The sequence below is a fragment of the Rhamphochromis longiceps genome, linkage group LG9 (assembly GCF_057381845.1).
Source record: "Rhamphochromis longiceps isolate RC_006_pf linkage group LG9, R_longiceps_female_GT1.1, whole genome shotgun sequence".
Taxonomy (NCBI): domain Eukaryota; kingdom Metazoa; phylum Chordata; class Actinopteri; order Cichliformes; family Cichlidae; genus Rhamphochromis; species Rhamphochromis longiceps.
The window spans coordinates 36064539-36088930 of NC_140565.1; the positions used below are offsets into that span (position 1 = coordinate 36064539).

A 24392-nucleotide genomic window follows, 5' to 3' on the forward strand; every position below is an offset into this window, starting at 1 on the left:
CAGTTACTAAGTTACTTTTTTGAAGAAGTAATTAGTAACTATAATTAATGACTTAATGAATGTTTAATGACTGTTTGAAAGTAACTGGCCCAACACTGGATATGAGCGAGTTTCCCAGCTGATGCAAACTGGGAAGCTTCTCCTGTTTGAAGTGGATCTATTCAGCTTTTGTTTCCTGATCATTTGAAGCATCAACAACGTTTCTAAAAACAAGCAGCAGTTTGTCATCATTCATAAACTCTGACGTCACAGGAGTGTTTTTATTCCTGTGCCATGTTTGAAAGTTTCTGCATATCAGAGCTGCCAACACGGCACCGACTCAGGCTGGAACTGACTTTAAATGCTTCATCATTCATGATCCTGTTAGAACCACATCCAGGGGAAGTGTTATTAGCATGTAGCCTTTAGCTCATGTTGCTGCTCCTCCATGTTTGTAGTCCTTTTTTCTGTGAATAAGTGTTTGTGGAGCTCCTCAGACTTCGGCCTCTCGACCTCCTGATGTTCAGCCTGCAGCTGTCAGTCATCCAGTGTTTGCTCAAAGACTTTAATCACCTCGTTAACCAAACAAAGCAGCACAGTTTGATCCATGGAAACACAAACACGCTCAGGCTCATCATCTCTGAACAGGACAATGATGAATCGTAGGCTCGGGATTGTTTGGAGCTTAAAGAGAAATCCGATACATCAGAACACAAAAACCCCGAGAGGTGGATCAATGTGACGTCACACAGCTCTGAGTCCTCGAGTCTGATCCAGGCTCGTGCTTTAAGACATGTTTCTGTGTAACAGCTCAGGTGTGTTCAGGACATTTGATTGGAAGAAGCCGTCTGTGGATAAATCCTGCTCTCCACCTCAGCTGTCAGGTTTACCCAGAGAACGGCCGTCCTGACTTCCAGCAGCCCCACAGTCCTCGTTTCTAATAAACTGGCATCACTGAAACGAACTGTCTGCCTCGCTGTTCAATAATCTGCTCTTTGCCAATTTCCCAGCAGAACCTTCCACTCATATCAGCATTTTTCTGTGATTCTCACATTAACGAAGCATAAAAAGCTGAAGCCAACCTCAGAGTTCCCCGTAGTGAGGAAGAGTTTCCTCTGAGCCACAGCTGAGTTTGATGCGTCCACAAAGGAAGACTGATGGGAGGACAGACTCTGGGAGAAAGGCAGATATTAAAAGATATGAATACAAAGTACGGTGCAACAAACAGGACAGCAGATTATGAAGAGCGGTTAGACCTTCATGTGTCCGTCATTGAAATGTGGTCAAAGTTACCTGTTTGACATCCTGATAGAAGAAAATCAGCTTCTTGGATCCGTTTGCAGCAAAGAATTCATGGATCAGACTGAACTGGAAGAATCAGACATTAATGACTCAAAGGTTCAACTCTGAGGAAGGATCACGTCTCTGAACTTACTCTGTCATCAGAGACGATGGCGTCTTCCACCGCCGCCTCCTCCAGGCTGCCGGCGTCTGCCAGCCTGCTCATCAGGTATTTATGTCGGGCATCCAGAGCTGCCCGCCGTTCCTCCTTCACGGCTCTCGCCTGTTTGGCTACTTCTCTCCTCGCCTCATTGGACAGCAGCATCGTCCTTTTACCAGACACCTGGAGAAACATCAGCTCAGTCTACAGACGCAGAGACCAGTGAGAGCTTGGCCCAAACATCTGCAGGTTTCTGAGGACCACGTTTGACCCTGACTGGAGCATCGATTCTGAGTGCGACGGCCTAAACTGAGCTCCTGCCCCCCCTCCACTGAGACGTTCTCCTGTGATGTGTCATGGGGGGAAGTGTTCCTCACGGTTGGACTCGTGAGAAGTTCAGTCAGTTTATTCAAACTTTAAAACATTTTCAGTGTCTGGATTTCAGCAGAAACAAATGTGAACACAGCACTTTCTGATTGAGTATAAAGGATGAAAGAGTCAGTGATTAGTAACATTGTTGCTGACTGATGCTGTTGTAGAGCTGTCTTTGGATCCTCACCTTCCTGGAAGCCTTCCCTGGATCGCTCAGATATCATTAACTTGTTTGTGTTCAGTAGGATCAGGTGTTGTGGATGCAGGTCGTAGCTGTGTGAGGCCTGTACAGTCAGCACTGTGTGAGCGCTGTGTAACGTTAGCTTAGACTTCTTTCTGTTGTTATCATCCTTCAGGTTAATGTTGTTTTCATTATGCATCACAGGAAGTGTGGGTGGCTGTTAGCCTCACAGCTCATGGAGAGTTGCTGCTGCTCTGCCTCCTTGTTGATGTTTCTGCTCTTTGTGTTACTTTGTGTTACTTTGTGTTACTTTGTGTCGTGGCTGAAACAAAGTGAGTCCATGTTACTAACTGTAGTCGTCTCTCTGTCTCATGCACAGCTGAATGAAAGTATTTTTATACTTTGTGTAATCTGTTGGGTCTTTGAGCCCTTTTTAAACAGCATATGAGCCATATGTATGTGTGTATATGAAAGGTTGTTTGTAATACATCAAATTGTTGCTTATTCTAGAGCTGCTGCTGTGCCTGATTGGTCGACTCGCTCTAAACTGAAGGTTGACTTGATTCTTTTGGTTTTTTACATTTTGTCAATAAACCAACTTCTTTCTGATCTGAACGGCGTCTCTGACGTGTCACAGGCCTGTCAGCTTTCTTGGTGATTGGTATAGGTTTGAGCTTCATGCTCTGGCTGTTGTTGGGTTTTCCTCTTTCACATTAAAGCTTTTGTCCTACATTTGCTCTAAAGTCTAATTCAGTAGTTCCCAAACTACCGTACGCGTACCCTCGGGGGTACGCAAGTGGCTGTAGGGGGTACGCGTGGGTTGGGGTTGGAGTGGGGATCAAAAGTTTTAAAAGCCGAAATTTGCGCTAATGCAGTTTTTTTTTTGCCTGTCAAATACATGACTATATACCACCCTCTGGTGTTCAGCAAAAAAAATAGCTCTGACAAAATACATGGGCGTGATTTGCCCAAATGACTGACACCTAACAGTTGAAGTTGCCTCCAAGCATTCAGTGCAGCGCGAAAATGGACAAGTGGTTAACAAGAAAAAAAGGCCCTACCACAGAGACACCGGCCACAACAACCAATAAGCTCATATCTGAAGATGCATTTTCCAGTGACCGCACAGGTGATTGTTCAACAACAATGTGTTCGTCAGATTTGGATGCTAGCAGTGCTAGCAGGGATGTATCTGTGGTTACTAGCCAAGTGGCTAGCATAGCTGGAGCCAGCCATGTGGAAAGTGATGAAGTGTCTGATGCGGAGCGTCAAAGTGGGAGAAAGCATGACAGCACGGACTGTAACACAACCTCATCAAAGAAGCGCAAATATGATGACAATTATATTTCGCTGGGGTTTACGTGTATAAATATTGGTGGATTTCCCCGGCCACAGTGTGTTATTTGTGCAAAAGTATTGTCTCAGAACTCAATGAAACCTTCACTTTTGCGCAGACATTTAGAGACAAATCATCCCCATTTGAAAAATAAACCAAGGGAATATTTTGAGCGACAGCTAAAATCACTTTCAACAAGTAAAACCTGCATTCAGGTGCCAGATCTTATGAATAAAAACAGACTACAAGCATCTTACATGGTCAGTTACAGAGTGGCTAAAAACAACAAACCCCACACTATTGTGGAGGACCTCATTCTCCCTGCTGCTTTAGATATGGTAGGGACAATGTTGGGGGAAAAGGCAAAAAAGACGATACAGTCCATTCCATCATCAAACAATACTGTCTTACGGCGCATCAATGCAATGTCAGAAAATGTTTTACAGCAGCTACTTCTGCGCATACGCCACAGTGAATGTTATGCAATACAGCTAGATGAGTCCACGGATGTGGCTGGCCTGGCGCATCTTCTCGTATATGTGCGCTACATTCATGAAGGAACCATCAAGGAGGACATGCTGTTCTGTAAACCGCTGGAACAAAGGACAACTGCCGCAGATATTTTTCAAAAGCTGGACACATTCATGAACACACATGGACTCGTGTGGGACAGATGTGTTGGCATCTGTACTGATGGCGCACGGGCCATGACTGGGAGACACGGAGGTGTGGTTTCGCGTGTGCAAGCAGTCGCGCCAGATGCCTCCTGGGTACACTGCAGCATCCACCGAGAGGCTCTTGCTGCAAAGGGAATACCTGTCCGTTTGAAACATGTTTTGGACACGAGTGTAAAAATGGTTAACTTTGTGAAAGCCAGGCCGCTGAACTCCCGCTTATTTGCTGCGTTGTGCAATGAGATGGGCAGCGAGCATGAGACATTATTACTCCACACAGAGGTTCGCTGGCTATCTAGAGGGAAAGTGCTGACCCGTTTCTTTGAGTTGAGGGATGAACTTAAAGTTTTCTTCAGTAACCATCCCTTTGAGCTGTCTGAACATTTGCATGATGAAGAGTACCTTACCTGCCTGGCTTATCTGTGTGATATATTTTCTCGTCTGAACGAGCTCAATCTCGGATTACAAGGCGTTTCTGCAACTATATTCAATGTTCAAGATAAAGTTGAGGCCATGATAAAGAAGTTAAACCTTTGGAAGAACTGCTTGGATACAAACAACACTGAAGTCTTTCCTGTGCTGCATGATTTTCTGTGCTCTAATGATCTCACACTATCTAAAAGTGTAAAGCGCGAATGTAACGTGCACCTTGAGGAGCTGGCGGTGCAGTTACGCCGATACTTCCCAGAGACGGACGGCTCAAATGATTGGATACGTCACCCGTTCACCGCCGTGCCTACTTCGTTATCACCGTCTGACCAGGAGAGCCTAATTGAAATCGCCACAGATGGATCTCTAAAAGTTGAACACGCTCAAAAGAACCTGGCGGATTTCTGGATAGGGCTGCGCACTGAACAGCCCGCGCTGGCTAAGCGCGCTGTCAAGACTCTGATGCCTTTCGCCACCACATACTTATGCGAAAAGGGATTTTCTGCTTTAACAAACATGAAAACAAAATACAGAGCAAGACTTTGTGTGGAAAACGATTTAAGACTCAGCCTTTCCCAAATTGAGCCAAACATTGAAGAGCTGTGTGCCTCTGCTCAAGCACATCCATCACATTAAATAAAGTTCTGTTTAATGAAAGTTCATGGCCTTTATGCTCTCGACAAAAAAGTGAATTCTAATAAATCCTTTGATACACTGCTAGTATTAAGTAGTAAAGTTTGTTATTAAAACTCTGTCATTACTAAAAAATATTGATAAATTCATTTGGTGGTGAGAAATAATCGACTGTGCAGTATTTATCTTTATGCATGCGATATTGCAATGTATTTATAGACACTAATTAAGAGTCGTTCGTAGTAGGGGGTATGCGGCTGAGGGTGACATGTCTCAAGGGGTACGTGGCTGGAAAAAGTTTGGGAAGCACTGGTCTAATTCTAATCCCAGCACTGTGTCTGGGTGTGTGATGGTTGTTTCCTGCTCTTTCTCATGAAACAGTCACAACATTCTCAGTCCAACTTTCACTCTTTGCTGCGTTTGCTGCAGCTGCAGTGAACATGGTGCCGTTTGCCTTTAAGAAAGTTGTGCACAAAGGCTTTTTCTCTAGCAGACAGCTGTGTGGCTAAAAGTCAGATCATTTTTTACCACCTCAGCCACGCTGGACTGAAACAAGAGTGAAACTAGGAAGAATCAGAGTTTGTCCAGTGACTGCACTGATTGTCTTCATATTCACAAACTGATTCTAAGTAGTTGCATCAGCCAGCTAATCACCCGGACACTGAGCGTCCAACACGCTCCCTGAAGGAAACGATTACATCCTCCAAACAATCACAATCTGTCTCTGAACGACTGCAATTATTCTCTGATTTGTGAATAACTGGAATTTATCAATGCAGACACGTTGCCAACATGATGAAGTCAGTCTGAGTCGCATCTCTTTGGCTAACTTAACTCAAGTGGTTGCCGACTATTCTGGTTCTATTCCCATATAACAGCAGGGTTGCTGAGCACCTCTGTCACTCTGCACTTATGTTCCCAGTTCTCTTTTGTGGAGGAATTTTCCAGGAATTCCTGGGACCAGCTTTCCATGAGAGACCCGATCAGGAGCGCCTGTCCTGGACACTCCCAGCATCACAGGGACTCACAAACCCGTCCACCACAGTGAGAAGACTGATGGTCACAGGCCCACATGTAGCTTTAGATCACACGTGTGCACTTCCTGTGGTCACTGCTGTAACTCTAGACTCACCGAGGGGCCAGTGGTTGGTGAGGCAGCAGCAGCTGAAGTCATGTGACTAATGGCTCTCAGGTTCTGTCCTCCTATTGGCCGGTGTCCTTCACCTGTCACACCTGGTCCAGAAAGAGTGAGAATGTTCAGAGCTTTAATGGAAAAGAATATTATTCCATATAAAAGGCCTGTAACAAGTATTGTAGAGTTAATCAGGATGAAGTCCATCATGAACACTTCAGAGTGCTTCAGACAGTCGGTGGTTTCATCCACATATCAAAGCATCCTGAGGAACGACAGTGAACCCGAGTTCCCCTCATTACATTCATGTGTGTGACTGTGAGGAAAAGGTGATTGTATGAACGTGTGTGAGCGAGTGAATGAGGCTTGTATCAGAGTGGAGATAATGTCAGCGGCACAAGCTGGACGCTGCAGGTGTCACATGTGAATCTGTGCATCAGTGTCTGCACCTTTGTGGAGGTGAAGCTCAGGAGGTTTGGATTTGTTCAAAGCTCTGTCTGCTCCATCTTTCTTTCCCTCAGGCCTCTCCAGATCAGGAAGGAGGTCCTGTTCTCCTTCTCCCTCCTGGACTTCTGGATCCAGGGAAGGATCAAAGTCTCTCAGCCCAGCATCAGAGCTTCTGGCTGGGGGAGGACTGGAAGTTTCAGCTGGAGGCTGAGAGCCTGGATCTGCCATCTGAGTCACAATTCAAATATTCTCAGTAATCTCATTTTTAAAGCTCATTCATTTGGACCGAGTGTGGGACAGGAGCACATCTGTACTGCTTCAGCTGGACCTCTAACAGCACTTTGTAAATGTTGGACTGTTTGATCTTTCAGCTGCTTCATGAAGCTGCAGATCTTTTCATTGGGTAACAGTTCTGACTGCAGCATGCGCTGCTCTTAAACCTGCAGCTATAGTTGTGCATTAATAACCGTCACAGATGTCCAGGTTACCCCTGCTGTGCGCTCTGATGCACATGTGCTGAACTCCTTTATTCACACAGCCACGTGTTTCTCACCTGCTACCAATGAAAGCTGCTAGTTTTTAAATAAGAAGAGATTTTACACAAAGCTTTTTCTCCTTTTTAATGTTTAATATAAACATTTCATTTCAATAATTTCCTTTTTTGACTGATGGTATCATCTTTCTGTGAAACTGTGCTGCCATCATCTATCCATAAGACCACAGATAAAGATAAATGTGGTGTTAATAAAGCTCCCAAATAAAAACAAGACTCAGTAATAATAATGAGACGATGTTTCATCAGATCAGAAACCAGCAGGGTTATAAGACCTGTGCTGACTCACCTGTGTGCGTCTGTCTGAGGACGAGTCTCTGATACTCTGGGACCAACCAGTGAAGTCAGACTAACAGTGGAAACAGGAAGTGAATGAAAGTTTGACTGTCTCCATGGTAACCCAGGCTGGGGGATTGTGTGTGTTTCTTAGTAACTCTGCAACCAAACACACAACAAAGCTGCCTCCTCTGTGGGTGTTAAGTCATTTATTTCAGCCACTGAAGTCATTTACAATGATGTCGAAGATTCAAAAAGACATAAAAATACACAGTATATATATTTATATATATGTATACAAATAAAATACTGAAAAAGGTCAAACAACAACATTTTTAAGTTATCTAAGTGACTTACAGTGGGGCAAAAAAGTATTTAGTCAGCCACCGATTGTGCAAGTTCCCCCACCTAAAATGATGACAGAGGTCAGTAATTTGCACCAGAGGTACACTTCAACTGTGAGAGACAGAATGTGAAAAAAAAATCCATGAATCCACATGGTAGGATTTGTAAAGAATTTATTGGTAAATCAGGGTGGAAAATAAGTATTTGGTCAATAACAAAAATACAACTCAATACTTTGTAACATAACCTTTGTTGGCAATAACAGAGGTCAAACGTTTACTATAGGTCTTTACCAGGTTTGCACACACAGTAGCTGGTATTTTGGCCCATTCCTCCATGCAGATCTTCTCGAGAGCAGTGATGTTTTGGGGCTGTCGCCGAGCAACACGGACTTTCAACTCCCGCCACAGATTTTCTATGGGGTTGAGGTCTGGAGACTGGCTAGGCCACTCCAGGACTTTCAAATGCTTCTTACGGAGCCACTCCTTTGTTGCCCGGGCGGTGTGTTTTGGATCATTGTCATGTTGGAAGACCCAGCCTCGTTTCATCTTCAAAGTTCTCACTGATGGAAGGAGGTTTTGGCTCAAAATCTCACGATACATGGCCCCATTCATTCTGTCCTTAACACGGATCAGTCGTCCTGTCCCCTTGGCAGAAAAACAGCCCCATAGCATGATGTTTCCACCCCCATGCTTCACAGTAGGTATGGTGTTCTTGGGATGCAACTCAGTATTCTTCTTCCTCCAAACACGACGAGTTGAGTTTATACCAAAAAGTTCTACTTTGGTTTCATCTGACCACATGACATTCTCCCAATCCTCTGCTGTATCATCCATGTGCTCTCTGGCAAACTTCAGACGGGCCTGGACATGCACTGGCTTCAGCAGCGGAACACGTCTGACAGTGCGGGATTTGATTCCCTGCCGTTGTAGTGTGTTACTGATGGTGACCTTTGTTACTTTGGTCCCAGCTCTCTGCAGGTCATTCACCAGGTCCCCCCGTGTGGTTCTGGGATCTTTGCTCACCGTTCTCATGATCATTTTGACCCCACGGGATGAGATCTTGCGTGGAGCCCCAGATCGAGGGAGATTATCAGTGGTCTTGTATGTCTTCCATTTTCTGATGATTGCTCCCACAGTTGATTTTTTTCACACCAAGCTGCTTGCCTATTGTAGATTCACTCTTCCCAGTCTGGTGCAGGTCTACAATACTTTTCCTGGTGTCCTTCGAAAGCTCTTTGGTCTTGGCCATGGCGGAGTTTGGAGTCTGACTGTTTGAGGCTGTGGACAGGTGTCTTTTATACAGATGATGAGTTCAAACAGGTGCCATTCATACAGGTAACGAGTGGGGGACAGAAAAGCTTCTTACAGAAGACGTTACAGGTCTGTGAGAGCCAGAGATTTTCCTTGTTTGAGGTGACCAAATACTTATTTTCCACCCTAATTTACGAATAAATTCTTTACAAATCCTACCATGTGGATTCATGGATTTTTTTTTCACATTCTGTCTCTCACAGTTGAAGTGTACCTCTGGTGCAAATTACTGACCTCTGTCATCATTTTAAGTGGGGGAACTTGCACAATCGGTGGCTGACTAAATACTTTTTTGCCCCACTGTATATGGTTGTTGAAGAAGGCGTATTAAAGAACCACCGTGGATTATCGATACCAGCGTGGGTGTGTGTTCTTCTGACTAGCGTGCTAGGTGTTTTGCCGCCTCCTCTCCACCACGCAACACAACCCAACGTTACAACGTCTCCAAAAACGTCGGAGCACTTTTGCAAATGTGTGATGTCTTGACAAACCGAGCAGATATTTGAAGTTTACACTCCTACATTCTCAAACAGGAGCCCCAGCAGAGATGGATGGCTGGCGCGGCTCTCCGGAGCCCCCAGTCGGAGCAGATGCAGGGCCAGCAGGTGTGGAGACCCCTGGCTGAGGCAGCTGAAGCTGTGGGTGGCTGTCAGCCAGCTCAGGATGCCTTTTGGGCTGCAGCAGCATAAAATCCTCAGCAGGCTGGGTAAGCTTGCGTGAGCTCTCTGTGGAGGCTGTTGCAGCTGACTCACCCGAGCGGTGCAAACTTAGTTACCTTCAAGGCTCCAGAGTCAGCTGAGGTCAGCAGCTCAGCCTCTGGGGAGGTTACAATCCCTGGAACAGCCAGGTCTCTACAACCAGAAACAGTCTTTGCATGTGCAGCTTCAGAACCAGACTTGAAGTTCCAGTTAGTGTCCGATGTCCCAGAAACACTCAGGTGCTCACTGAGCAATCTCCTGAGGCCAACACTCAGAAAGTCAAACAGTCTTTGAGCCTTTGTGGGAACATTTATCGTCTGTGCTGGAAAGGTGGGAACATCTGGGAGATGCAGCCTTAACACACTGGGTTTCACAAGTCCTTGGAGGCAGCTCACTAAACTCAGGGATGCAGACAAAATCAGCACTTGCAGGAACACAATGTGTCCTCTCACAATGAGCTTGGAAGCAGAAACTGAGTTTTCCTCACTGACTGTTTTAGACAGTATTGTGGGAGCAACACAAACAGCAGCTTCAGCTGGAAACACACAGTTTAGTGTCTTTGCTGCTCGCTTTAAGTCACAATAAACAGAAAACTCATTGTGTCTCGTGTCAGAATCAAATCACTCATATACAGGAAAGGAAGAGGCGGAGCTTATTTGCTGCAGGGAGAGGTTAGCAGTCTGTGTCTTTCTTATTTCTGACTCCTACAGAGCTGAAAAACACAGGCTGTTATTGGCTGGCTGACACTGGGATTAATGTCCTTGAAGCCAGCAGTCTTTAATGTCCAGCTTCAGAACGGGCAGGTGAAAAACAGTCCTTTATGTCCTCTGATGTTCAATAAACTGTCCTGATTACTGAGGGAGCAGAGAAAGTGTCTCCATCACTCTCCACAGCTGGATGCTCTGAAATCCTGGAATCCAGCTGTGGAGAGGAGCGCCGGCGGCGTGGACGCAGTTTAGTAATCAGGGAACGGGAGACAGGAGGGAGACACAGCTGGGACCAATTACACACACGAGACAGGAAACAGTAACACAGGACTGTCAAAGTAAAACAGGAAATACAGAGTCCAAAGTAAGGAGACGTGGGACACAGTGAAGACACACAAACCAGAACTATAATCACAAAACTCAGACATAAAGAGTGAATCAGCTGATTCAGTGTTTGTGACAAAAACATGGATCCTGCTTAATAAGTTGTGTTTGTTGGTTTCTGTATTATTTTGTGTATCGCTCTTATGAGCTGTTGTTTTTTCACTGAAATATTATTTAATTGTTTTAAGCTTTTTGTTGACTTTGAAGTGCTTAAGTTGATATTTTTGAACATTTAATTTGTTCGATTATTGTCGAGTGGATAAAACTGTCAAACACAGCTGCTTCCAGCATGGCCGGAGGAGAGGTGGCCGAGCAGACGCACAACACACACAGCTCACAGGTTTGCATTTCTAGATGTTGCAGAAATTGACAGTAAAGAACTCAGAGATCCAGCGCTGTCTCCTGCCCCTGATTTATACACCACAACACAACGACAGGCGTAACTCACACAAACGGGCAACATGAGGCTCAGATGCTTTGGACATGTTCACATATACTGGACACAGAATGATGAAGATGGAGCTGCAGGAAGGAGGAAAAGAGGGAAACACAGAAAAGATTCACAGATGTGGTGAAAAAGGACACGACAGGTTCTGTTTGTTAGTTTGGTTTTTCTTTATTTGGTAAAGACTCAGAAATAAAGAGAAGATCACATGTTTGAATATCATATTAATGTTCTGTAATTACAACAAGTCTTTCCAGAGTGAGACAGAGACTGTGCAGAGACTGTAGAAGGACAGAGCAGCAGCAGAGCAGTCCAGATACACTGATGATCCTGTCAGATCTTCCTGACAGGAAGACCAGGTCTTCCTTGGTCTCTTGTGTTCTGGGGGCCTCTGGATGTCTGGAGTTTTGATCTCCTCCACACCTGCTTCATGCCCTGGAGGACGGGGCTGTGCCCCCCCCCCCCCCCCCCCCCCCCACCCTCTAGCAGATCATTACATGAAGGAACCTTTTAAAAAACAAAAAACAAGCGTGTCCATGCTCACAGGTGTACACGCGGGTGATCACACCCACAAACTACACCCTTTTTGGCTCCTACCTCAAAGCACACTGTGTTCTGTTGATCTTATGTGCTGCACAATAATGTTTAACATTTAGTATTTACTGTCATATTCCCATATATCATTGTGATGCTGTTTATTCTATTACTCTTGTTCTCTTCTGCTTGTTTTCTTTTTTCTTTCTCAGCAGGTGATCCAGGTGATTGATATATGCATTTTTTTTTCTCTGCCTGTTCTGTTGGTTTTTGTCTTTTGCCCTTCTCCCCCGTCCCTCTTCTCAGCTCTTTCTCTTTCCCTCTTTCTTTCTCCCCTTCTTTCCCCCAGTCAAGTCTGTCCCGTATTCAGTAAGTGAAAATAAAATAAACAATAAAAGGTGAATCAAATGGACCATTACGGCAAGGCTGGGATGGTCAGTTTGGTAAAGTAAATCCGTTGGGCATCTTTCTTTGCCTTTAGACAACAATTCTGATGCAAAAGAGCCAAACGGGACAGGCAAAAAAAAAAAAGAAAAAAAAAAAAGATGATCCTGTCAGATCCAGAGGGACACACAGGGATGATGCTGGACTCTACATTGTGTCTGACAGTGGAGCTGTTCTCAGAGCAGTTCACTCTGCAGCACTGACAGTCCTGACCACCTGCAGAGAGAAGGAGGAAGAGCAGAGGAGATAAACGAGTGTTTCCAGAGACTCTTCATCAGCTGTCAGTCAGTGATGCAGCACATCCAGTATAAAGAGCAGCAGGGACGTCAGTGCTGGGACTGTACTAGGACTCATTGTTGCTTCACTTTCTCTAATCTTTGGATTTTTATTGAAGTTGCTGAAGATGTTTTTCCCTCCTAGTCTGAGTTTGGACTTTCATTCATTAGAAGAACCTTGGTGTGTCCACTCTGAGCTCTGTAGGAACCCCAACAACAAGCCCAACAATCCAGATGGACGGTTCCAGCTGTTAACTGGAGGAACTCCATCCAAACATCTGCTCTCACTAAACTCTTCCTCACCTACAGACTGTGATCTTCACTGCTTTAAACTTAAAGAATGCAGTCATTGGTCTGCGTGCTGCTTTGTTCAGAGAGCTGATTGGCTGTTGACAGTGTTTGATCAGAGCGTGTCAGCCGTTACTATGGTGACCATAAAGGTGAGAAACAGGAAGTGTTTGTGTCCAATCCTGAAGCCTGTCACCGTTCTCCTCTCACAGCTTCACTGAGAAGCTGCAGCTTTACAGGAAACACTGCATCTTTGTTTCATACTGACTGTGTTTAGTACAATACTGCTGACAGCACCACCCACTCACTCCATCACTCTACTCACCACAGAGTCTCCAGTCTGTAGTCTGGACTCTGCTGAAGATCAGACAGCTGCTTCACATCTGGATCCTTCAGGTTGTTCCAGCTCAGCTCCAGCTGTCTCAGATGGGAGGGGTTGGACTTCAGTGCTGCTGCCAGATAATCACAGCTGATCTTTGACAAACCACATCTCTTCAATCTGTATAAAGAATGAAAGATGTAAGTTTATTAGACAAAGAGCTTGAAATCATTCAGTGTTTCATCATCTGTTCAGAGCTGAAGAAGGTTCAGAATGTAGAAGTTTAGAAAATGGAAACTCCAAACAGCTGAAGCCAACAGGAAGCAGCTTCAAACAGGAAACTGTGCAGAGTTTCAGACTATATGTCCTGATGCAGCCAGTTGGATTTTGGAGATTTGAATCTCTGTTCTGTGACTAAGTCCTTGAATCATTTCTTCCAGTTGGTCCAACAAGACAGACTAAGTGTTGGACATGTGTTGTGGCTCCATCAGGGGAGCTTCTAAATGTGATGTGATGGCCCCTCTGGGTCTGTCAGGTCACAGGACTGAAGAGAGCTCAAACTGGGCACACAGCTGTTCCAGTCTGGACCAAAGACTCTATACTGGGACTGAGGGACTGCTTTGACTGCACCCACTGGGACTTTTGAAAGGCTCATGTTCTCACTTAGATCATCGATTTCTACTGAGATTTCTTTCTGGGGAAAATGGGGGTTACTTTGGAAACAGGAAGTATTTTCCCCAATAAGCAGCCCTGGATTAGTAAATCACTCCAACATGTTCTCAGGCAGAAGAAGCTGTCTTGTTATGAGGGAGAGGAGAAAAAGATTGAGGCACAGAAACTTGTTGAAAGAGAGATAAAGCAGCTAAAATCAGGTGTAAAAGTAAAGCAGAGGATGAGCTGAATAAAGGACACTCAAGGCTGGCTTGGAAAGGAATGAAGTCCATGGTGGGGATGCAGAACAAGCAGCAAAGATGAATGTGATGCTGAATCAGCAGAAGACTTGGACTCATTGGATTCCAGCTTTGACATCATTGATTTCAATGAAGAGCTTTGTGATTGTAGCAAAGGGCTGGTAGCTCTGAGAGTCCCACTGATGAGGTGTTTGTGTGGAAATCTCTTAGTGGGACCAAAGAGAGAAAAAGCCCTGGTCCTGATGCTGTGGGAGGGAGATGATTGAAGTGTGCTGTGAGGAACATTTTCCAGTCCTCCTTGGAACAACAGGAAGTTCCCAGCATATGGAAACAAAGGTTAAGTGTCCTCTGGCACTCAGTGATGATGGTGCTGTGGCCCCACCACCTCCACCTCTTTGTAAAGGAACTAACTGTAATCTGAAGCTTCAAATGGAACTAAGACTTCCTCCACTAGGTGGCAGTGTCTGATGAGACAGTGTTAGTGGAGCTGGCCTGGAGTCAGAAACAGGAAGATGCAGGATTTGGGCTGAAATGGGGAAAAGTGGTTCGCACTAGTGCCTTAAAGCAAGAAGGTTGTAGGTTGAAGCTTGTTGGCCTTTCTGTGGAGGTTGGATGTTCTCCCACAGTCCAATGAAATGCTGCTTAGGTTCATTGGTGCTTCTACATTGGCTGTAGGTGTGGATGTGAGGGAGTGCTTCTCTGTCGCTCTCTGTTGGCCCTGTGATGGACTGCTCACCTGTGCAGGTGGACCACGCCTCTTGCCCTATGACAGCTAGGGCACAGGCTGCAGCCCTGTGAGCCTAAGCTGAATAAACAGTTAGCAAAAATGATCCATAGATGGCCTGAAATCCCCCAGTTAGCAGTTTGGTAGATAGCTATGACATGCTAATCCCATCCAGCAGCTGTATTCTACCTGTAAGCTGATCCCTGCTGAGCCAAAGCACTTTTTCATATACAAATTACAACCTTTAATAGAAACCTATTGGTCAGCATCTTATTAGCCTGCTGTTAGCTTCATTCCACAGAAAACTGAGAGAAACTAACAGAGTTGATAAAGAATAAAGAGAAATGTGCTGATTTAAAGCCTTTGAAGTGCTTCAGATGATCTCTGTCCACTTCTGTCCACTCATTCATTCATGTAAGCTTTCTAATGCAGCTTTGATCTTCACAGTCTGCTTCATGAAACTCATTCTAACCCTGAATGTCAGAGTGTTCCTCCTTCTCTTTCCCATCATTCATGCTGGCAGTGGAGGAGATTTGGATGTTGGACTGTGTTTGGATGATGTGTGTATGTTTGTGTTGGACTGCTGTCTGTAAAGCAAACGCACATTTTGCTTTGGATTTCAGTGTCACACAGACTTTAAGGTGGAATGAAGAGTTGGAGAGTTTCACAGTGAATCATCCAGTGGAGGATTTTTTTTTCTTCTTTGAAGGTTTGAAATGTGAACATTGTTCTGATGCAGTCAATGGACTAAACCAGAGAAGAAGAAAACAGACTTTACCATGAAGATCCTCAGTGTGGATCAGTTAAAAAAAGGCCCAGCAGCGTCTCCACTTTCTGAGAGTGCTCAGGAGGAACAACCTGGAGGAGAGGCTGCTGGTGACATTTTACAGAGCCACCATAGAGAGCATCCTAACCTACAGCATAACAACATGGTATGCAGGGTGCTCAGCTGCGGACAGGAAAGTACTGCAGAGGGTCATCAACACAGCCCAGAAGATCACTGGCTGCTCTCTGCCCAGCCTGGAGGTCACTGCAAACTCTCGGTACCTCAGCAGAGCTGGCAATATCATCAAGGACCACTCTCACCCCAGCAACCAACTGTTTGAACTATTACCGTCAGGCCGACGGTACAGGTCACATAAAACCAGGACAAACAGATTCAGGGATAGCTTCTTTCCCAGAGCTATCACCGTAGTAAATAAGCACAAAACAATTGAACCTGCTTAGCTATACCATACCGTCACTGTCATTATATTATGCTGCTATTCACACTGTCATTATATTAATGCTGCTATCCTGTATATATCGTACTTACTACTGTTTGAGTACTTGCGATTGTTTTATTGTACTTTTTATATTTTACATTTATATTTATTATTGAATCTTGCACCAAGGGAGTGGCACTCCAATTTCATTGTACTCTGTACAATGACAATAAAGGCTATTCTATTCTATTCTGTTCTATTCTATTCTATTCTATTCTGTCAGCCTGATGTCTGCAGTTTAGTGTCAGCACAACTTTCACATCATATTCATCTCAGCACAACTAAAACATGCTGACTGACCTCAGTTTCAAGTTTACATCCTGGACTCTCCAGGAAACCACACAGATGCTTCACTCCTGGATCCTGCAGGTTGTTGTTGGAGCTCAGGTCCAGATGTCTCAGATGGGAGGGGTTGGACTTCAGTGCTGCTGCCAGATAATCACAGCTGATCTCTGACAAACCACAGCTCACCAATCTGTATAAAGAATGAAAGATGTAAGTTTATTAGACAAAGTGCTTGAAATCATTCAGTGTTTCATCATCTGTTCAGAGCTGAAGAAGGTTCAGAATGTAGAAGTTTAGAAAATGGAAACTCCAAACAGCTGAAGCCAACAGGAAGCAGCTTCAAACAAACACAACAAGAGAAAAAACTCTGAATGTTTCACATTAAAGTCGTACATTTCTCATAAAAACAGGACAAAGACTTGAAAAAGTCGTGTTTTTCCTTCCAGGAACCACATGGCTTCACTTTTAAAGGTGAAGTGTGACAGAAACGGACATATTTGAAGTCCAACACCTTTTTCCAGTCACATTATTAAAGCAGACAAACTACAAGCTCATTTTCATTGCAACAAGTCATCTTCTGACCTGGACTAACAACACTGGTCTCTATGTGCAGCTGGCTGTGAGACCAGTGCTCAGGGAGCGTCTACAAAGTGCAACACTGAAAGAACATCACACACTCATTTGCTTCCCTCACACAAACATCTACTGTCATCATTGTCACCAAACTCTGTGGATCCTTTATTGCAAATTCAAATGGGATCAAATGGTCAGACAAAAGAGGGTTATGAGGAAATATGATGAAATGTTGTGTATTAGCAGCAAGTTATTGAATCTTTTTCCTCAGAAACCAAACAAAATGATTGACAAACATGTTTTTACAAACTCAGTGTTGGACTTGGATCAGCAGGATAAGCTGATGTTTAAAGGCATTTGAGTCTCGCTGTATGAGAGTCCAGTTATTACTCAACATTTATGGATGATGTTCTTTCAGTGTTGCACTTTGTAGACGCTCCCTGAGCCTCACAGCCAGCTGCACATGGACCAGCTGACATCACCCAGCATTAGAGGCGGCTGTAAAAAATTCATGTTCCCATTTAAATGGTTTTAATTTGAATAAAACGATGTTGATTCATTCAATCCTGAATCGATGTTTAATATAAATGTATTTTGCCAGAATCTCAGCTTAAAGCTCACAAACTATTTCAACAAGCAGCAAACAGATAAAACAGTAAATGAGAGCAGCTAAACACACAAAGATGGAAACACAGAGCGTGGATCGTTCACTCGACGACACGGACACGGACACGCCGTCGGGGCTGAAAGTGGACAGCTCACAGATCCTGAAGCTGCAGGTTTCATCTGTCTCCAACCAAAACTGAGTGAAGCAGCAGCAAAAGAAGATCCAAACTCTGCTTCACGTTTGATAAACATGCTCATGAATTCTCTCTGACTTTGGCTGTTCCTGCCTGCACAGCTCTCTCTCTCTCAGTGTACTCCAAGAACAGCTTCAAACATCTGTTTCTGCATCATTCACTGTTTATTAGCCACCAGTCTGCTGTTGTGTTCAGTGCTGTCGGCCTCTGACAGTAAAGCCTCATTTCTGCTGTTCCATGGAAACTTTTTAAAATGATGACAGATTACAAACTCTCAGCTGTGTCTGTAATCAAACCTCTGTAACTTTGCTTCACTTCAGCAGCATCAGCTCATGTTCACATGTTGATTCATGGTTTGCTTCAGTTTTTGATCGACTGCAGAAGATTTTGAAGGTTATCTGCTATAAAAAGCCAGAAGAGGAAAATCTGCTTCATGTGTTTCTGTTTGATCCTCAGTGACTTTGACACAAAGGCCTCTGCTGTGATGATCACACCTCTGATCAAGTCTCACAGTGTCAGCTTTGTTTTTATACATATGGATATGTGCTGATAAATGATCAGAGTTAGAATATTTCCCACTGTCTGCTGTGTGCCGTGACCTTTGACCTGCTAAAGACAGTCAGCTGTGGATGATTCATTGTTGTGTCTGATACTTAGAACTGTGAGGAAGAAGCTACACAGTTAATCAGGGTCCCCTCTCTCTGAATCAGGAAAGGTGGGCAGGCCGCGTGTGGGCCGCGGGCCATACGTTGAGTCTCACTGTTTGAAATGTGAACATTGTTCTGCTGCAGTCAATGGACTAAACCAGAGAAGAAGAAAACAGACTTTACCATGAAGATCCTCAGTGTGGATCAGTATAATATCAGCCTGATGTCTGCAGTTTAGTGTCAGCACAACTTTCACATCATATTCATCTCAGCACAACTAAAACATGCTGACTGACCTCAGAGTTTCAAGTTTACATCCTGGACTCTCCAGGAAACCACACAGATGCTTCACTCCTGGATCCTGCAGGTTGTTGTTGGAGCTCAGGTGCAGCTCTCTCAGATGGGAGGGGTTGGACTTCAGTGCTGCTGCCAGATAATCACAGCTGATCTCTGACAAACCACAGCTCTCCAATCTGTATAAAGAATGAAAGATGTAAGTTTATTAGACAAAGAGCTTGAAATCATTCAGTGTTTCATCATCTGTTCAGAGCTGAAGAAGGTTCAGAATGTAGAAGTTTAGAAAATGGAAACTCCAAACAGCTGAAGCCAACAGGAAGCAGCTTCAAACAGGAAACTGTGCAGAGTTTCAGACTATATGTCCTGATGCAGCCAGTTGGATTTTGGAGATTTGAATCTCTGTTCTGTGACTAAGTCCTTGAATCATTTCTTCCAGTTGGTCCAACAAGACAGACTAAGTGTTGGACATGTGTTGTGGCTCCATCAGGGGAGCTTCTAAATGTGATGTGATGGCCCCTCTGGGTCTGTCAGGTCACAGGACTGAAGAGAGCTCAAACTGGGCACACAGTTGTTCCAGTCTGGACCAAAGACTCTATACTGGGACTGAGGGACTGCTTTGACTGCACCCACTGGGACTTTTGAAAGGCTCATGTTCTCACTTAGATCATCGATTTCTACTGAGATTTCTTTCTGGGGAAAATGAGGATTACTTTGGAAACAGGAAGTATTTTCCCCAATAAGCAGCCCTGGATTAGTAAATCACTCCAACATGTTCTCAGGCAGAAGAAGCTGTCTTGTTATGAGGGAGAGGAGAAAAAGATTGAGGCACAGAAACTTGTTGAAAGAGAGATAAAGCAGCTAAAATCAGGTGTAAAAGTAAAGCAGAGGATGAGCTGAATAAAGGACACTCAAGGCTGGCTTGGAAAGGAATGAAGTCCATGGTGGGGATGCAGAACAAGCAGCAAAGATGAATGTGATGCTGAATCAGCAGAAGACTTGGACTCATTGGATTCCAGCTTTGATATCATTGATTTCAATGAAGAGCTTTGTGATTGTAGCAAAGGGCTGGTAGCTCTGAGAGTCCCACTGATGAGGTGTTTGTGTGGAAATCTCTTAGTGGGACCAAAGAGAGAAAAAGCCCTGGTCCTGATGCTGTGGGAGGGAAATGATTGAAGTGTGCTGTGAGGAACATTTTCCAGTCCTCCTTGGAACAACAGGAAGTTCCCAGCATATGGAAACAAAGGTTAAGTGTCCTCTGGCACTCAGTGATGATGGTGCTGTGGCCCCACCACCTCCACCTCTTTGTAAAGGAACTAACTGTAATCTGAAGCTTCAAATGGAACTAAGACTTCCTCCACTAGGTGGCAGTGTCTGATGAGACAGTGTTAGTGGAGCTGGCCTGGAGTCAGAAACAGGAAGATGCAGGATTTGGGCTGAAATGGGGAAAAGTGGTTCGCACTAGTGCCTTAAAGCAAGAAGGTTGTAGGTTGAAGCTTGTTGGCCTTTCTGTGGAGGTTGGATGTGTCACGGTTCTGGGTCCGTTGGACCCAGTATTTTGAGTTTATTATGTTTTGGTTTATTTTTGCATTATGGATTGTTTTCTGATGTTCTGGTGCTTTGTTTATTATTATCATTATACATCTGTTTCTATTCTTGGTGAGGGATCAGTTCTTAGGTTTTGGGTTCTCATGTGTATTACAGTTTCTGTTCAGTGTCTAGTCTGTCTCTCAGTGTCATGTCTGCATCTGGTTTAGTAATTCTTGTTTCCTGTTTTATTGTGAAAGTCTTTGTCTTATGTTAGTGTGTGCAGCTTAGCTCCCCCGTCTCGTTAGCCCTGATCTCCTCCAGCTGTGTCTCCCTTCTGTTGCCCATTCCCTCATTACTACCCTGTGTATTTAAGCCCTGTGTTTTCCCATGCTCTGTGTCGCGTCGTACCATCAGATTATGCCTGTGTGTTTCGGTTCTCCTTATTCCGTGTTCAATTCATGTTTTGTTTTTGTACCAGCAATAAAGCTGAGGTTTTTGAGTTTCAAGTTAGTGTCTGAGTCCTGCGTTTGGATCCTCCTCTCCGCCTGCCCACACACAGAGCCCTGACAGGATGTTCTCCCACAGTCCAATGAAATGCTGCTTAGGTTCATTGGTGCTTCTACATTGGCTGTAGGTGTGGATGTGAGAGAGTGCTTCTCTGTCTTTCTCTGTTGGCCCTGTGATGGACTGCTCACCTGTGCAGGTGGACCACACCTTTTTCATATACAAATTACAACCTTTAATAGAAACCTATTGGTCAGCATCTTATTAGCCTGCTGTTAGCTTCATTCCACAGAAAACTGAGAGAAACTAACAGAGTTGATAAAGAATAAAGAGAAATGTGCTGATTTAAAGCCTTTGAAGGGCTTCAGATGATCTCTGTCCACTTCTGTCCACTCATTCATTCATGTAAGCTTTTGAAATGTGAACATTGTTCTGCTGCAGTCAATGGACTAAACCAGAGAAGAAGAAAACAGACTTTACCATGAAGATCCTCAGTGTGGATCAGTATAATATCAGCCTGATGTCTGCAGTTTAGTGTCAGCACAACTTTCACATCATATTCATCTCAGCACAACTAAAACATGCTGACTGACCTCAGAGTTTCAAGTTTACATCCTGGACTCTCCAGGAAACCACACAGATGCTTCACTCCTGGATCCTGCAGGTTGTTGTTGTAGCTCAGGTGCAGCTCTCTCAGATGGGAGGGGTTGGACTTCAGTGCTGCTGCCAGATAATCACAGCTGATCTCTGACAAACCACAGCTCACCAATCTGTATAAAGAATGAAAGATGTAAGTTTATTAGACAAAGTGCTTGAAATCATTCAGTGTTTCATCATCTGTTCAGAGCTGAAGAAGGTTCAGAACGTAGAAGTTTAGAAAATGGAAACTCCAAACAGCTGAAGCCAACAGGAAGCAGCTTCAAACAAACACAACAAGAGAAAAAACTCTGAATGTTTCACATTAAAGTCGTACATTTCTCATAAAAACAGGACAAAGACTTGAAAAAGTCGTGTTTTTCCTTCCAGGAACCACATGGCTTCACTTTTAAAGGTGAAGTGTGACAGAAACGGACATATTTGAAGTCCAACACCTTTTTCCAGTCACATTATTAAAGCAGACAAACTACAAGCTCATTTTCATTCCAACAAGTCATCTTCTGACCTGGACTAACAACACTGGTCTCTATGTGCAGCTGGCTGTGAGACCAGTGCTCAGGGAGCGTCTACAAAGTGCAACACTGAAAGAACATCACACACTCATTTGCTTCCCTCACACAAACATCTACTGTCATTATTCATGTTCCTGCTCCTCTGGATTCACACGGAGCTTCTGGTCGTTATTTACCCGTTGCCATTTTGAACCGTAATATCCATAACTCAGACTGAGCATGCTCAGAGCTGGTTGACCTGACTGTGATCAGTTCCTGGTATATAGCTTATTGTCTAATATGAGCTGATTGTTATTAACTCTTTAAGACCGGTTGGGGCGGGCACGCTGCATTTTGCGTAACTATTTTTAAATCTCTGTAGAACTGGAACCACGTAAGCTAGCGCAATAATTTGTTTTGCATATGGAACCGGAGGAGTTGTACTTACATGTTATGCCATCAGCTTGTCCTCGGTCACGGTTTCCTTCCACTTATAGCTTTGCAAATATTGCATCAAAAGCACTTACAGCAACAAAAGCATAATATGTCAGAAACACGCTTTGCCGATCCGATCAGCTGTTTGCAACACTTCCTAGGTTGGAATAGACGTCAGCGCGAACTATCACGTGTCCGCCATTACCTGCCCGAAACCAGAAGTGACATTTTCGCGGAAAATGTCGTTTTTTAGTCCGCCAGAGCTTATCTTTATATTTTTACATGCTGTGGAGCCATTTTTGAGAGTATTTCAAGTTGCTATACATCAATACAACCATTATAGCCTAAATTTTAATAATATGTATACATTAAGTCCATAGAAACTACATGAATTACAAAAAAGTGCAATAAACTACGTTTTTGTGTTTTTACATATATTTGTAGTTAGAGAAATTCAAGAGGCTTATCCCTCAAAACTGTAAATACAAAAAGTTGCACAAAATAGTTTCCCACCACAGGAAATTTATTTTGAGTGTCTTCATAGTTTCATTTTTGAGATAGACCAATTTTTATATACTGCAGGAAAAACGAAAATAAATATTATACTGCAAATTTGCAAACAAACAGAATGTGCATCAAAATAAACGATTTCCAGCAGTGCAATATGAGTTCTAAGCATCCCAGAAACGACACAGAAAAGCATAAAGTCAAACATGACTTTTAAAAACACCAGTGTAGGTTTATAAGACCCTGAAGGTTAAAAAAAAAAACGCCTAAATTTTCCACGAAAATGACATCACTTCCGGTTTCGGGCAGGTAATGGCGGACACGTGATAGTTCGCGCTGACGTCTATTCCAACCTAGGAAGTGTTGCAAACAGCTGATCGGATCGGCAAAGCGTGTTTCTGACATATTATGCTTTTGTTGCTGCAAGTGCTTTTGATGCAATATTTGCAAAGCTATAAGTGGAAGGAAACCGTGACCGAGGACAAGCTGATGGCATAACATGTAAGTACAACTCCTCCGGTTCCATATGCAACTAAAATTATTGCGCTAGCTTATGTGGTTCCAGTTCTACAGAGATTTAAAAATAGTTATGCACAACGGAGCGTGCCCGCCACGACCGGTCTTAAAGGATTAAACACAGTGAGCACACACAGAGGCAGACTCTGTCTAAACCCTCAGAACAAAAGCTGTCCACATGTTTCTGTCAGTCCAAATACTTCATGCAGTTTTTGCTGTGATCACTGCCTTCACACTGTTACAGTCAAAGCTGGAAATCATTCACAAGGAAACTTCATATTCACCAACACTCAGTGTGATGTCATCAGGGAATGTCTCCGCCTCCAGCTCACATCAAAGCATACGACTACATGAGCAGCTAGCATTACCCAGCATGCCGTGCAGCAGTGTTAGTTTGTAAATGTGCAATAATTCCTGTTACAAACTGTTTCACAGATTGCTGTGTGTCGTGACCTTTGAACCTTAGAACTGTGAGGAAGAAGCTACACAGTTAATCAGGGTCCCCTCTCTCTGAATCAGGAAAGGTGGGCAGGCCGCGTGTGGGCCGCGGGCCATACGTTGAGTCTCACTGTTTGAATGTGAACATTGTTCTGCTGCAGTCAATGGACTAAACCAGAGAAGAAGAAAACAGACTTTACCATGAAGATCCTCAGTGTGGATCAGTATAATATCAGCCTGATGTCTGCAGTTTAGTGTCAGCACAACTTTCACATCATATTCATCTCAGCACAACTAAAACATGCTGACTGACCTCAGAGTTTCAAGTTTACATCCTGGACTCTCCAGGAAACCACACAGATGCTTCACTCCTGGATCCTGCAGGTTGTTGTTGTAGCTCAGGTCCAGCTGTCTCAGATGGGAGGGGTTGGACTTCAGTGCTGCTGCCAGATAATCACAGCTGATCTTTGACAAACCACAGTCCTCCAATCTGTATAAAGAATGAAAGATGTAAGTTTATTAGACAAAGAGCTTGAAAGCATTCAGTGTTTCATCATCTGTTCAGAGCTGAAGAAGGTTCAGAATGTAGAAGTTTAGAAAATGGAAACTC

The 24392-nt window shown here is 44.0% G+C and overlaps 2 protein-coding genes across 5 annotated transcripts in view; both read right to left on the reverse strand.

Annotated features, from left to right (window-relative positions):
* dnah5l (dynein, axonemal, heavy chain 5 like) overlaps positions 1-7517 on the reverse strand; it is a 60116-nt gene extending 52599 nt beyond the window's left edge. Inside the window, exons 1-6 of the mRNA XM_085417603.1 lie at positions 7467-7517; positions 6627-6852; positions 6178-6278; positions 1415-1603; positions 1273-1347; positions 1062-1151 (exon numbers count right to left, since the gene is read on the reverse strand). Coding sequence (XP_085273729.1) covers positions 1062-1151; positions 1273-1347; positions 1415-1603; positions 6178-6278; positions 6627-6852 — 681 coding nt within the window. The 5' untranslated portion in view covers positions 7467-7517. The remainder of the gene's footprint in view (positions 1-1061; positions 1152-1272; positions 1348-1414; positions 1604-6177; positions 6279-6626; positions 6853-7466) is intronic.
* A 4593-nt stretch (positions 7518-12110) lies between these two features.
* Positions 12111-24392, reverse strand: part of LOC146662805 (NACHT, LRR and PYD domains-containing protein 12-like) — a 33114-nt gene continuing 20832 nt past the window's right edge. Inside the window, exons 5-9 of one of the 4 annotated variants that reach the window (XM_085417627.1) lie at positions 24096-24272; positions 21332-21508; positions 18707-18883; positions 13212-13385; positions 12111-12539 (exon numbers count right to left, since the gene is read on the reverse strand). In XM_085417627.1, coding sequence (XP_085273753.1) covers positions 12500-12539; positions 13212-13385; positions 18707-18883; positions 21332-21508; positions 24096-24272 — 745 coding nt within the window. In that variant the 3' untranslated portion in view covers positions 12111-12499. The remainder of the gene's footprint in view (positions 12540-13211; positions 13386-18706; positions 18884-21331; positions 21509-24095; positions 24273-24392) is intronic. The other 3 variants (XM_085417626.1, XM_085417629.1, XM_085417628.1) reach the window with 3 other exon arrangements.